The following is a 13,129-nucleotide window of genomic DNA, read 5'->3' on the forward strand; positions in this document are numbered from 1 at the left end:
GTAACTGTGTTCCTAGAAGTTCTGCTGGCAAGTCAAAACTGAGTCACACTGAGTGAGATGAAAACAATTATATGTGGTAATGTGCTTTGCATGCTCAGCTACAGGCTCTAGGTCAGAGTGTCACTGCCGTAGCTCAATCACTGCAATTATTCTGTAGGTATAGGAGACAGTTCTTCAATCTGTTATTATTATACCCAGCGTATGTTTTCAGTTTACCAGATAACATATAGACCATCTGAAACATTGGTTCTGGAATTTTTAGACTACCGTAGTCAATAACTCTCACAATTATTTACCCACCAATTTCTGGGAATATTTTTTTAATGAAAAATATCTATGCATAATATCTATGCATCACAAATAGTCAATGCTAATATGCAGGTTGGTGTTGACTTCATCGATGTGTGGGTTGGTTTTGGTGTGCCAGATTCAACTTGACAGAAATGCATGAACTGTCACTTGTTTTTTTTCTTCGAGACCCTCATTGTGGCATGGATCAGAGCAAACCTGAGCGTTTACATTTCTCGGGAGCTGTGGGATGAGCTGCTCAGTGTTCTGTCCGCCTTGACAGACTGGGAGGATCTCATAAATGAGTGGGCCAACATCATGGACTCTCTAACAGCAGTGCTAGCAAGAACTGTGTATGGGGTGGAAATGACAAACCTACCCTTGGATAAGCTCAGTGAACAAAAAGAAAAAAAGCAGAGAGGAAAAGGTTAGTCTGTGTGCTTCAGTGCTTTTTGCATCAAACAAGTTAAATATTTAAGTTTAATAATTAATCTGACATTAAATACTACTTAATCTAGTGTAAGAACCTGTTTAATCAAATGTGAAGTGCTTTGGATTTATGTATTCTCATACTTCCCTGTGGGAGGAAAGGTAATTGGGGTCAATAGAAGATAGCTATTTAGCAGTTCTTGGTATGCGCACAAAATCAGTGTCTTTTGTGTAATGGAAATGAAATGTGGTTTCCTGTGCTGTAGTCTGGCATAGTCATCAGTGTAAAAATTATTTTCCATGTATTTTTATTAACTTTATTAATTACAATATTTTAGCTATGTTTATGTGCCACCTTGCAATTGATGAACATAGCTGAAGTAGTGATTTTTATTTTAGTAATAGTCAAAATTCATTTGTGTTGTTGAAAAGATTAATATTTTTCATGTCTGAGTGCTTGTAAGTTCATTTGTACTTTAAGAAGAATATATGTAAAAGCATACAATGCCCAAGAATTTTGTTTTTTTCATCTCTAAGGTGGTATTTTAGAGCCTCAGAAGACAGCTGTAGTAGGACGATCCTTTTCATTAAGCTGGAAGAGTCATCCTGAAGTTGTGGAGCCAATGAGGTTCAGAAGTGCTACGACTTCTGGAGCCCCGGGAGTTGAGAAAGCAAGAAATATTGTTCGTCAAAGAGCAACAGGTTAGACCATAACTTAATGCTTATGTTCCCAAACGCTCAGTAACACTCAAGTTAAATCTGCCTTTGAGTTGTGGCTGCTTCCAAAAGTCATGCGACTTAATAATTAAATGCCTAAACAGAGATATTGTGTACCTGTGTCTGGATGTCTTGACCACTATCAGTATGAATAAAGAATCAAAATATTTTTGAAAATTCTAAATACATGCTTTTAAATACATTACATTTCATTACAAGCTAGTCATGTTCAAGTTGTGGCTTTTGTAAAGTACAGTACATTCCTATTTTTATCAATTCATAAGAAAGCATTTAACATCAGTCAGCTAATATATTTTGCTTCAGTACTTTCATACAGCTAGCTATTTGCTGTGAGCACAAGGTAAACCAGATATTTACCAAACAATTCCAACCTTTCTTATTTGCTTTATTTGCTTGCTTTTTAGTAGCCTGATGAGGTGTAGCATCTGCTTTTCCTTTTTTCCTCTCATGTTTATTTCTGGAAAGAGGAAAACAGGAGAAGAGAGAATGGGGTTGATGAAGGAATGTGAGACCTCAGGCATTGAACAGAGACCTGATTTTTCAAGCATTTCAGCAGCCTGAATTTTAGCTCCTTTTAATTCAACAGAACATGTTTCTGTGTTGCAATTCAATGGGCTATGGCTTAAAACTCTCCATAGAAAATCTCCTTTTGAATAGGAGATATTTTGCTGCACAGCTTCCTTTCTCATTCACAAGAGATTAGTTGTGTTTCTTACCAAGAGAATTTGAAGGTGATTTAGTATGTTTTTGTGGTTACAGGCTTCATAACTAAGCCACAGTCTTCAGCTTAGACCACAAAACATTTTGGCAATGAAGTCAATTCATTCCTTGTGTCTGTTTTATTTTTAAATTCATCAAGTTCCTATTTGTGCTCCAATAGAGAATTACTTCTGCTACTTCCTTCTCCCCTAGACTTCTCACCAGAATGGTAGAGAGAACCTGGAAGTATTGATCATCAAGGACTTTACTTGGTTGTGTGCATTCAAATTAAAGGAACTTTCTACCTTTAGTAAGAAAAGCTTATTTGGTAGGGAGCATGTAGGTTGTCGGGTAGGAGGATGAACTTCATGTGTAAAAAGCCCTTGGTTTCGTTTTCTGTCTCATGGTCATATAAAGAGAATTATTCTGTCTTTTGTGGGATTTGTGATGATCGATGGCTCCCAAATCAACAGGTGCAAAAAAGTTTTATATTTAAACATGTGGTTATAACAAATAATCATTCCAAATATATAAAATGTATATTCCACAAAACTCAGCTACTGAGTCTCTAGAGGTGTCATCTTTCAGAATGAAATGTAGCATTCCCTGAGGTGAATACAGAAGCCAGAGCTGTTCATGGGACGACTTTCTTTAGCAGAGTGGACACTTTGGTAAAAGTGTCTCCTACTGGGGGCTTTTTAAAAATCCCTAGTATTTTCCCTTTTCCATTTAAAAACAACAAAAAAACCCCAAAGCCAATATACAAATAGAAGAGCATCTCCTGCTTCCATGTGAGACTTTCTTTTGATGTACTGCTTGTATCTGGAGTTACAAGAGTAAGAGCAGAGTATTTCTGCAGCAGCAGAAAATCTTTTGCCTGCTACCCTGCTTGAGTATTTTTGCTTCCTCCTTCCTCCCCTCACTCTTCTTAGTGTCAGCATTGACCTTGCGGTATGCAAAAAGGGAAGCTGTACCGTGAATAAGAGGTTTGGGGTTTTTTTTCTCCAATAAATATCTGTTAGAGACTTCTGTAATGCAGCATAATTTTAGTAATATGACTGATGATAAATTGCTGTTTTTCTCTAAAGGAGACTTCAAGCTTATGACAATTGGATATTAATCCATAAGATATCAAGTTCTTAATAATGTTAGCATCTAGAGCATTAGCCACCTTGGAAAGTGTTTTTCTGGTGGCCTTTCTTTTTCTAAGAAACAGTAGACCCATTTAACTGCTGCTATTTTGAAGAGACATTCAGTAAGATACACATTCAGACTGCACTTGTCTTCTACCTTCCTTTGTGGGGACTTAACAGCTCCAAAAACTTTCACGTAACTTAAGTCCCTTTCATCATCCTGTTCAGAAATGCAGAAAGCAGGGCTCAGTACCCCAAAACCAGAGTCCACAGGATAAATCAGGGTGTAAGGAGCTTCATCAGGGTGTAAGGAACTTCGTGCTCAAAGCAGGGTCAGCTGTCCATCAGCCCATGGTGCTCAGGGCCTTACCCAGTCTGGAGCTGGGATCCCTAGTTTTAAAAGCAAAACCAGAGGCAGCTGTATCTTTAGGTCAGTTTTGGAGAAGAACACTATCCCACTTATCAGGTGAAAATGGATTGTTTTCAGCGGAGATGAATGAACTTACTGGCTTTTTCCAGGGGGGATTGTTGCTAGTAGAAGGGAATTTGATGAAGTTTTCCATTCTTTATTTTTGAGCTGTATGTGCTGCTACATATACTTCAGTTAAAATAAAAAAGGGTAAGTTGAATTAGCCCAAACATAGGAATCAAACACTGACAAAATGAAAAATTCCACATTGTAGAACTGCTGTCATGCAGAAATCACTGATTTACCGCACTTTCAATGTGTAACATACAGTTGCACATTATTAACCTCCAGCTTATAGGAAATACTTCTGGGATTAATGTAAAACTGTTGTGGTTCTTTTTTGTTTGTTTTTTCCCCAAAAGCTTTGTGTTTGGTTGTATCATGACATTCAGAACCCCAAGTATTTCGTTATTTTTTCTGACATAATTATTGCTTTATTTTTTCCTGGAAGCTAAGCGAAGCCAGTCTATCAGCAACTGTGTTCATCTTTATGAGGGTTTGCCAGCTACTAAAAGTGTACCTCTTCTGCTTCACACTGTGAGCTCTCTCTTACCTGGTATCTCTTACACTTCTTGCTCTCACAGACTGTCAGGTACTGTACTTTAAAGTCATCTTTTATATAAATGTTCTTTATATTTTTAAACTGCTGTCTGTCTACTCCCTTTCTGTCCAGTTGATTAGTACTGTGGAATGAGATGTTTTGCACTAGTTCTGTTTCCCATGTCTCAGATGTGTTCAAAACATGGTGTTAAGTAATACTGGTTGCCATTAAGTGATGATCAAGTTTAATGGGAGCTTATCTTGTCCCTTTTCCTTGTTACAAAGGGCGACAAAAAGTGGCTACTTCTAATGCTTTTTTTGTTATTCTGTCACTGGGTTCATTGTCAACATAAGTAACCTTTTCAGGGAAAAGGAGAGCAGTATCTTTTCAAGGAACTACTGTAGAAACTAGTTGAATGCTTGAATGTATGAGCTAGTGCAAGCAAAATATGAAGTCAGAGAAATGCAACTGGTCGAGCTGCTTGGTTTAAAAGAAAAATCTTGTTCAGTCTGTTACACTCAGTTACAAATCAGTGCTTACAAATGTGATTTTTTTTTTCCTTCTAAAGAATTCTTCCTGTAATTATTGGTTCCAGAAGCAAATCTAAAAGATTCATCTGTGCCTCTTAGTTCTCAGATAGTGTTTGATTTCTCTCAAAATGTTTGTAGTACTGCAATCAATGCAGTTTTTATTAATTTGAATATTAGATTGCTATGAGTTACAATTAGATTAATATTCCCTAGTAACTGAAGCTATTTCTTAATAAAGAAATCCTTTTATTTATGTTTATACTTTCAATTACTTGATTTATTAAAGGCTTCCAAACAGTCGTTAAAGTTTTAATATAGTGCAGACCAAAGAGACTAAAGATTAGGAAAGTAAAAACTAAAGGCAGCAATCCACATGAGTGCATCTTAGGGGTTATTTAGACTCAAGTGTGTGTATTTTTGCTCAAAAGTGTAGTAAACTTTTTTCCTGCTTTCAATACAGTTTTGTCCCATGGAACTTGCTGTTGTGATAAATAAACCTTGAACAAAACCTAAGCATACAACTTCTGAACAGAATTCTGTGCTGGTACCCAGACACAGATGTGAAAAACAGATATAACAGCCTGAGAATACAAAGCTACTTTGGTGTAGGGCATTCATCCTGTCAACTAGCCAAGATGGGCTGGTGGAAGCAGTGAGATTTCTCTATCACGTTAGCAGACTTTATTTTAATTTTGTTTCCAGCAAGTAAGTGTCTGAAAATACGACTTTGTCACCTCCCACGTTTCACTTCCTTGGAGGGATTTCTGGCTCTTGAGCCCTGACCACAGTCGTTAGCTGCTATAGCAAGACAAGTTAAATTTTGTATGTGGTACATTATGGCTCTCTAGGGATTCCTGTTCTGTGAAACATCTTTAGTGTTTTTTCATCTCAAGTTATCTTCAGTCATAACACTGAAATTGTTCTAGCTAGGGAATGTAATTTCTTACTTTATTTTATTGCTTTCTGTAAAACATTTAAGGAGTCAACAGTGATACTCTGAGGTCAGTAAATACCAGAACAGTTAGTTTTTGTACATGTGTATTTGTGAGAATTTTCTGGAATACATACAGTGTTTAGGAAGTATTGAAGTATTATTTAAACTTACTCGGTAGTGTAGGCTGAATGAACTAAGCAGACAGCCTTCGTCCTGCAGGCTGCTGCTGCAGTCGGTGTGTATTGGTCTGCAGCCCCATATCCTGAGGGGCACAACTTCTTGCTCTGTGTAAGTGCAGGCTCAGTGTCAGTGCCTGCAGAGCAGAGGAAAGGAGACCCGAGGAGAATGGAAAGCTGGTGGAAAGGTCACTTTTATTTAATGTGCGTATTATGTAAGAATATCCTGAAAGAAATCTAGAAGACTTAATTCAGCCCATATTCTTCAGTGAAACAAAGAAGTTTGAGGGCTCTCATAAGAGTTGCTACAGCAGCATTTTTAATAATCTTTTTAAAAGGCGGAAATAGCATTGGCTGTGCAGATAGAACACATTGAACAGCCTGCTGGTGGTTCTGTTGCACCAGCTCTGATGGGCTGTGTGGCCCACCTCTTCGACTGCTTTCCAGGGAAAGAGTTAGCAATTCGCTTAAGTATGGTAGGTGGCATGAATCAGTGTCATGGCTGTATCTAAAAGCATCGCTACTGAACGGGATCATACTTGATCCAAGTGTTACTGTCTTTCCCCCCACCCAGTGCTAAGAGAAATGTATTTCTGAAAGCACTGTATTGCAAGCTCACCTCAAGAGTTCCTGTTGCTCCTTCCCCAGTGTGTAAATTGACTTCCTCACTTGAATTTTCATGTCTGCCTCTCGTTTCTTTTTATTTCTCATTTGCAGTTACACCAAAAAAGCTGCATGATTCAGTTTGTCCTGGCAAACTAAGCCCAAATCATATGTAGCTCAGATCTCTTTTTTACTGTTTGAATTGTTGCCTTTTTTATTCTCCCCCTCCCCTCTTTATGGAGATGTCAGTAAGCACAGACATCTTTTCTGCACTCTGCATTTGTCTCTAGCACCAAAAAACATAGCTTTGTTCACATGATATCCTCCCACTCTTCTTTGTGCACTCCAAACCTCCAAAGTAATTTCTGTCCTTTTTCTAGACTTCTTACCACTTAAACTGCTCATATATCTCTCTCTAAACTTTACATTTTTTCTAAAGACATTTTATAAAACTTGAATTATAACTTCTATAAATAGGAGTTACATTCTAGCTTTGTAACTTGGGAATTTAAAAATATTTGAATGGATCACTTTTTCATGTAGCTTTCTTAGGAGTTCACACGTGTGCATAATTCTGAGGTCGTGCAAATACTTTGTATTTCAATTAAATCAACAGAAGTTGAAGAATCTCAACAGCTGGAAAATTCAACAGGGACAGAAGCTACGGGCCTATATGTAGACCAAGAACAGCAGATAACTCGAAGTAGCAGCACTTCAGATATTACAGATCAGTTCCCATCTGATTTTTTTCAAGGTAATTTTGATAAAATACAGCTTTCCTGTGCTTCTGAAGAAAAAGTGTTGAGCGTCATAAATGCTGCTCTTGAGCTAATTTGGTTTCCAATTCTGTTCTAAAATGGTTTCTGTCTCATTTTTCAGTAAATATATTGTTGGTATCTTGTTGAAGGAACTGTTTTTAAGAAGTTACAGACCACAGATGCAGAACATGACCTTTTATAAAGCAGGGCAGTGTAAATGAAACCTGTGAATGTATGCATTTTGTATGTAACTCTTAAACATTTTTTTTATCTGTTTTGCATTTTAATTTGAGCATTCAGGCTAACAGTTCTACCTCTGTTCCTGTAGTGTAAGTATGTTACACTTATGAAACATTTCTCAAAACAACTTGTATTCCATTTTAATCTTGTATTACTCCACTTAGCTGCAAATATTAGAAGCATATATGTAAAGGTAACTGAAATTTCCTTATGATTTGCTATGTACTCTGGTCCCACAAATGTCGACATTCCTTGTTTACTTTCTAAAATTTCTAGGTAAAAAGGCTGGAAGTTCTCATAATTTAACTTCTTCAGACTCCAAATCAGTTCAGGAAAATAAGGGATATACAAAGAAGGAACATGAAGCTGAGCAAGTAAGGCAAAACAGAAAGTGATTATTGATAAGATTCTAACAATGTTTTATTTCTAATCAGATGCCTTTTTAGTATTTAGAAACTCTAGCAACTGATAATGTGAAAAATCATCGCATTTTTAGTATGGAATCTGGAATTGAGCTGTAGCTGTATGTTGTGCTATGTGAGATCTTGTCAGCTGCTTATGCAGTTATATGTAGTTGGCTATATTCTAGTCTTGTATAAGACTTTTGTGCTTTTTAAATATTAAATATGAACAAGAAGTTCATAACTTCTAAAATATAAATATTTCATGGCTGTTATAGAGCTACAGTGCACTGGAATAAATGTTTGATGGTTTAAAGTACTGGGGGAAATGCTTTCCTTCAGCACAATTTGTATCACAGCTATGTATTGCAGATGTTTGTATAAGTTAACATTAGGACAGGCATGCTTTGTAAATTTTTAATGCAACTTTTGGATAAACAGTAGAAATAATAAATGACTGAGGCTGATCATCTTTATGGAACTAAAATGCAATACAGCATGGAGGACTTCAAGCTGAATTTCGCCTTTGGACCTTGACTCTCCCATACATTTAGACTTGAAAATAGCATTAACACTTGTCTCCTGTCCTTTCTAGAGCTATTTTCTGCAGAGTGCTTTCATTAGTTGCGTCAGGAATAACTGTCTCAAAAAGGAAGGAAAACCTAGTTTGCTTTGCAGGGTGGAAGGGAGGGGAGAGGGAGAGAAGTAAGCTATAGTTGGGGGCATTAAAAATTAACCTGCTCCCCATTCTGTTCTAGTAGCATGTTTTATAAAATATTCACAAGTATATGCTGCCAGGCTGCTACCAGTATTGCACTTTCACCCTTTTTGCAAGTGGACGCTGGAGTTTGGCCATATATTCACTGCATAACTTGCTAATGTACCACGTGAACCAGACTGACTTCATATCACAACCCACTGAAATATTGTCATCACTGCTCACCAAAAGCAGGATTCGCCAGGGAAAACAGAGGACTGCAGTCTATCAGGCAGCACAAGCAAACATGTATTTCTTAGGAATTAATGTCAATTCTCTCCAGTTTGGAGGGGGGGGTAAGAAAAAAAAGCTACCTTGTTAGATAATAATAATTTCTACAAGCCAGTTGTCTCTTTGTTGGCAATAATTTGCTTTCTCAGATATATGCAGAAAGAACAAATGGATTAATGTCCAGCCAGTGTATCAGAAATCACTTCAAGAAATTTATTTAAAAACAGTAACACTGATAATTGTAAATATCAAAATGGAATTTCAGAAATGTTAACTGAATTGAGGAGTTTGAGAGTAGAGATTCTTTCAGCAGTTAGATCTAGTATGCTCCTAGAGGTAAGGCATTGGGGCTTTTTGTTACAAATTTGCAATGGAAAACGTGATACTCTGTTTTTCTGGCAGAGATTAAATTTTGATAGTACAGATGACGTGGAGTTGCAAGAAAAGTGAATTTGAAGGTGATCTGACAGATGTAAAAAAAAAAACAGTCATGTTTAGGGATGGAGCAGTATCATCTAGAAGCAGAAAGTTGTCTGAAGGGTTTTCAGCCAAGTAGGCTATAAATCCATTTGGTGAAGAAGGAGGAGGTAAACAAAAGTTCAGGTGCCTTTGCTTGGGTAGTTTTGCAATAGAATAATGCCCCGACATAAGAGATGACTACTGATGTTGTCCTGAAAGATTTTTTTGGATACTTTAAAAAGTATTGGATGGTTTTAGATTTGTGGAAAATAGTAAGTAAGAAGTCTGGCTTGTTGGTATGAAAACTGAGTTTAAGGGAGGATAAAGACAGAAACTGAAAGTATGATGGTTTCCTTAACACATTTAAAGATATTTAGGTAGTCTAAACATTAACGAAGATATCTTGACTGAGTTGTAATTAATTTCTAATAGTTGCGTATCTCAAATTTGCTAAAATATTATGTAGTTCTCAAAACTGTAATAAGCAGAGATTATTTTTTTTTTCTGAAGGTACTAGTACGAAGAAGCAGTAGTACAGCTGAATTAGATTTGAAAGCAGACTTGCATCAATCACATGGAAATTACAGAGAGAGAGAAAAAAGTGAGTTCCAAGAAATACAGTATTTTTCTTAAGTGTAGCAACTGAAATCAGTGTTGTAGTTTTGTCTTGTTACACATATAGTAGATGATGTTCTCATGCTTTGCTAATGTAGCCTTTTAAAACAGGTTTGTGATCTTTATAAACCCCCTTCTTGCTTTAGGTGAAAGCGTTAGCAGTGACACATCCATTGGCTACAATAATGAAGTAGAGATCGCACTTATCCCCTGGCAAGCTTCTGAAGACCATGAAGTTAATGCGTCAGCAGACGTTTGTGTGGATCCCGATGCACCTCGCTGGCTTCAGCTCAGTCCTTCAGATACTGCAAATTTAACAGGTATTGTAGTCCAGAAAATGTATTTACTACTTCAGATTTTTTTTTTTTTATCTGAAAAAGTAGTTTATACAGTTTGGTTTGCTTATAAAAAGTATGTTTCACTTGGCATTTATCACCAAGTTTTGTTCATAATGTTCATTCGAAAATGGGATTTGGATGTCAGCATTTAAGGAATTTGGATAACCACACGGAAGCTGACATAGGTTCTGATGAATTGTGATCCAGAAAATGATCACACAGTTGAAAATCATTGGGTTGCTTACTGTGTCAAATTAATACTAATCAACTGAGATGTGATAGCTGATCACTTGTGCTGTGTCAGCTTGCCCATTGTTCAAGTAAAATAAATAAATTTATATTTTAACTTAATAGGTTTTATTTCATAGCAGAATGGTCTAAAGAAATTCCTTGCTATATATTTTGACTCTTGGAAAATAACTGATTAATCCATAATAACTTCTCTCATCTTAATACTGTAAACCTCCATATTTATACTTTAAAGTACACAATGCCTATACTCCAGTAAGGTGCGGTAAGTGGCATTCTCAGAAGAGTTAATTTGGATGTAGAAGTCCTTTACCATTTTATTTATAGTATCTTTAACATATACAACACTCATGATTATTTATTGAAATATTTTAATTCTTTGCAATTTGTAAAGGTACCTTCCCATCTAATAATGTGAGTCAGAGATATTATTTCAGTAACAGTGCAGTAACACATGGAACTATCTTATAGGCTGGTTTTGCTAGCAGGTATAGTTTCAAAGATATTTTTTTCATATTCACTTTTTTTTTTAAATATCTCTAATTTAATGAACCAGCACACCTACTTCAGCAGTTCAGACTGTCATTGTACAAAAGGTAGCATGTAATACAGTACATGGTAAGCATTATTATCTTTGATAAGTTCATTGCTTTCTTTATGTCTGTGATGCAAGACACTGCTCCTTTGTGTGTACGAAGAAAAAGAATTAAGTGAAATAACCGCAAAGGTGATGTAGGCTAAAAAGAAAAATGGGGTAACAAATGTGTAATTGCCCAACAGAGCCAATGTGCCCTTACTGCATTTCTGGTTCTCACCCAAGTCACAAAACTTTGTTTTGCTGTGGAAATCTCTATGGTGTAAGGAAAAAAAATACTGTGGTGGCACCACTGAAGAGCATAGGTGCAATTGCCCTGACAATAGATCTGTTGAAGATCATTCTAATGTGCTTAATAACATCTTTTTTAACACCTGGTGAACTTATAATGCTACAACCAACAACACAAAGCCAAAATAAAAATTCCGAAAGGTTTTTTAAAAATACGTTAAAGCAAACATAAAAACATCTAGAATTGCTTTTCTTTTGCTAATCTTCTTTGGGTCCTGGGAGGACACAAGCTATTTCCTGCTGCCTGGGTAAAAGTTTCCTGAAGCTTTCCTCAAAACATTGGCAGCTGAGCGCTGCAGCGAGCCGCGCCAGACCATAGGTCTGATTCTGCTTGCAGACAGGCAGCTACACCACTTTCCCTGGTCTGGTAGAAGATGATGTAACAGCTCTTGTTGAAATTTGCACTTCAGTATGGAATGTTGCTTTTACTGTTTTAAGCATATTATTTCTATTATCCTGACAGGCTTCACAAACCCCTGCTTTCCTTCTTGGTTTGCATACTGCTATCTCAAGAACTGCTTCTGTAGCAGTGATAATGCCTGAGCATATTCTTCATCACTAGTAGTGCATACTTTTTAGTTCCTTTGTTTAGTTCCACTTCCAGGTCATTTTATACTGATCTTATAAAAGAAAGAACTTTTAGCAGTACAAATATAACCTGTAAAAGCCAGTTATTGATTGAATCAATCTCTCTGAGTACATGAATGTTCCATTTAACTGCATTTGCCTCCCTGCTAAAAAAAACCCAAAACCTCGAGTGGGGACACTCTGATGCAAAACTGATCTATAGCAGTGTCACTTCTATCTGGAAGGCCCTCTAGCCTACATTTTCTGCCATTTTTTTTCTGACTCATGTGCTAGCCTGAGCAGAGAAAAAGAGAGATGATTCGGTGGGAGAGAATACTTTTGAGATGGAAGATGGTTAGGAGTAATGTTCCTATTTTATTGACCAAATTTATACTTGCACTGCATTTCTAATACATGGAAATTGAACTCTTTAAAATTTACAGACAGTAGTGAATTCCTTGCTGATGACTGCAGTATAATTGCTGGTGGAAGCCTTATTGGTTGGCATCCTGATTCTGCTGCTGTGTTATGGAGAAGGATCTTGGGAATTCTTGGAGATGTGAACAATATACACTCACCAAAAATCCACGCAAAAGTTTTTGGGTATCTTTATGAGTTGTGGTATAAGCTTGCAAAGGTATTGTATATGATGCTTACATCTAATGATAATTATTTTTCTTTCGTGTTAAGAATTATTATTAAATTTGATTTAGTATTAACATCTGGAACATAAGCGTGAGTTTTGGAGGATTCCGTCACAAAGAAAGCTAATCTTGTTTGATTTCCAGTAGGTATCCTCAATAGATAATGTTCCTGTTTAGTGACAAGAGAATTTAGAATAGTGAATTTAAATGGGGTGATGAAACAGTAATAAAAATAATAGAGGTATAGAATAGAATACTGCATATGTTGGTATTCAGTGTAAAAGCCCATGGTATGACCTAAAATGGTAATATTTGCTAAGACCATGGGGAAGCGCTATAGAACAAGCTTTCCTGGTAGTTTTGGCTTAAGTGGGAACTCTGTATAGCACAGAGTGTAGTGCCTTAATGTACGTAAAATTAAATTAAAAAGTAATAACATGAACT

The 13,129-nt window shown here is 36.5% G+C and overlaps 1 protein-coding gene across 4 annotated transcripts in view; it reads left to right on the forward strand.

The window, feature by feature from the left end:
* The window catches only part of RALGAPA2 (Ral GTPase activating protein catalytic subunit alpha 2), a 166,326-nt gene that overhangs the window by 36,425 nt on the left and 116,772 nt on the right, over nucleotides 1-13,129 (forward strand). For 3 of the 4 annotated variants that reach the window (XM_042789382.1, XM_042789380.1, XM_042789384.1), the window contains exons 15-22: nucleotides 478-715; nucleotides 1,255-1,419; nucleotides 4,208-4,348; nucleotides 7,157-7,294; nucleotides 7,815-7,912; nucleotides 9,897-9,987; nucleotides 10,148-10,321; nucleotides 12,485-12,678. In XM_042789382.1, the coding sequence (XP_042645316.1) occupies nucleotides 478-715; nucleotides 1,255-1,419; nucleotides 4,208-4,348; nucleotides 7,157-7,294; nucleotides 7,815-7,912; nucleotides 9,897-9,987; nucleotides 10,148-10,321; nucleotides 12,485-12,678 (1,239 nt within the window). The remainder of the gene's footprint in view (nucleotides 1-477; nucleotides 716-1,254; nucleotides 1,420-4,207; nucleotides 4,349-7,156; nucleotides 7,295-7,814; nucleotides 7,913-9,896; nucleotides 9,988-10,147; nucleotides 10,322-12,484; nucleotides 12,679-13,129) is intronic. The other variant, XM_042789383.1, reaches the window with a different exon arrangement.

The sequence above is a fragment of the Tyto alba genome, unplaced genomic scaffold, assembly GCF_018691265.1.
Source record: "Tyto alba isolate M040663 unplaced genomic scaffold, T.alba_DEE_v4.0 Super-Scaffold_16, whole genome shotgun sequence".
Lineage (NCBI taxonomy): Eukaryota > Metazoa > Chordata > Aves > Strigiformes > Tytonidae > Tyto > Tyto alba.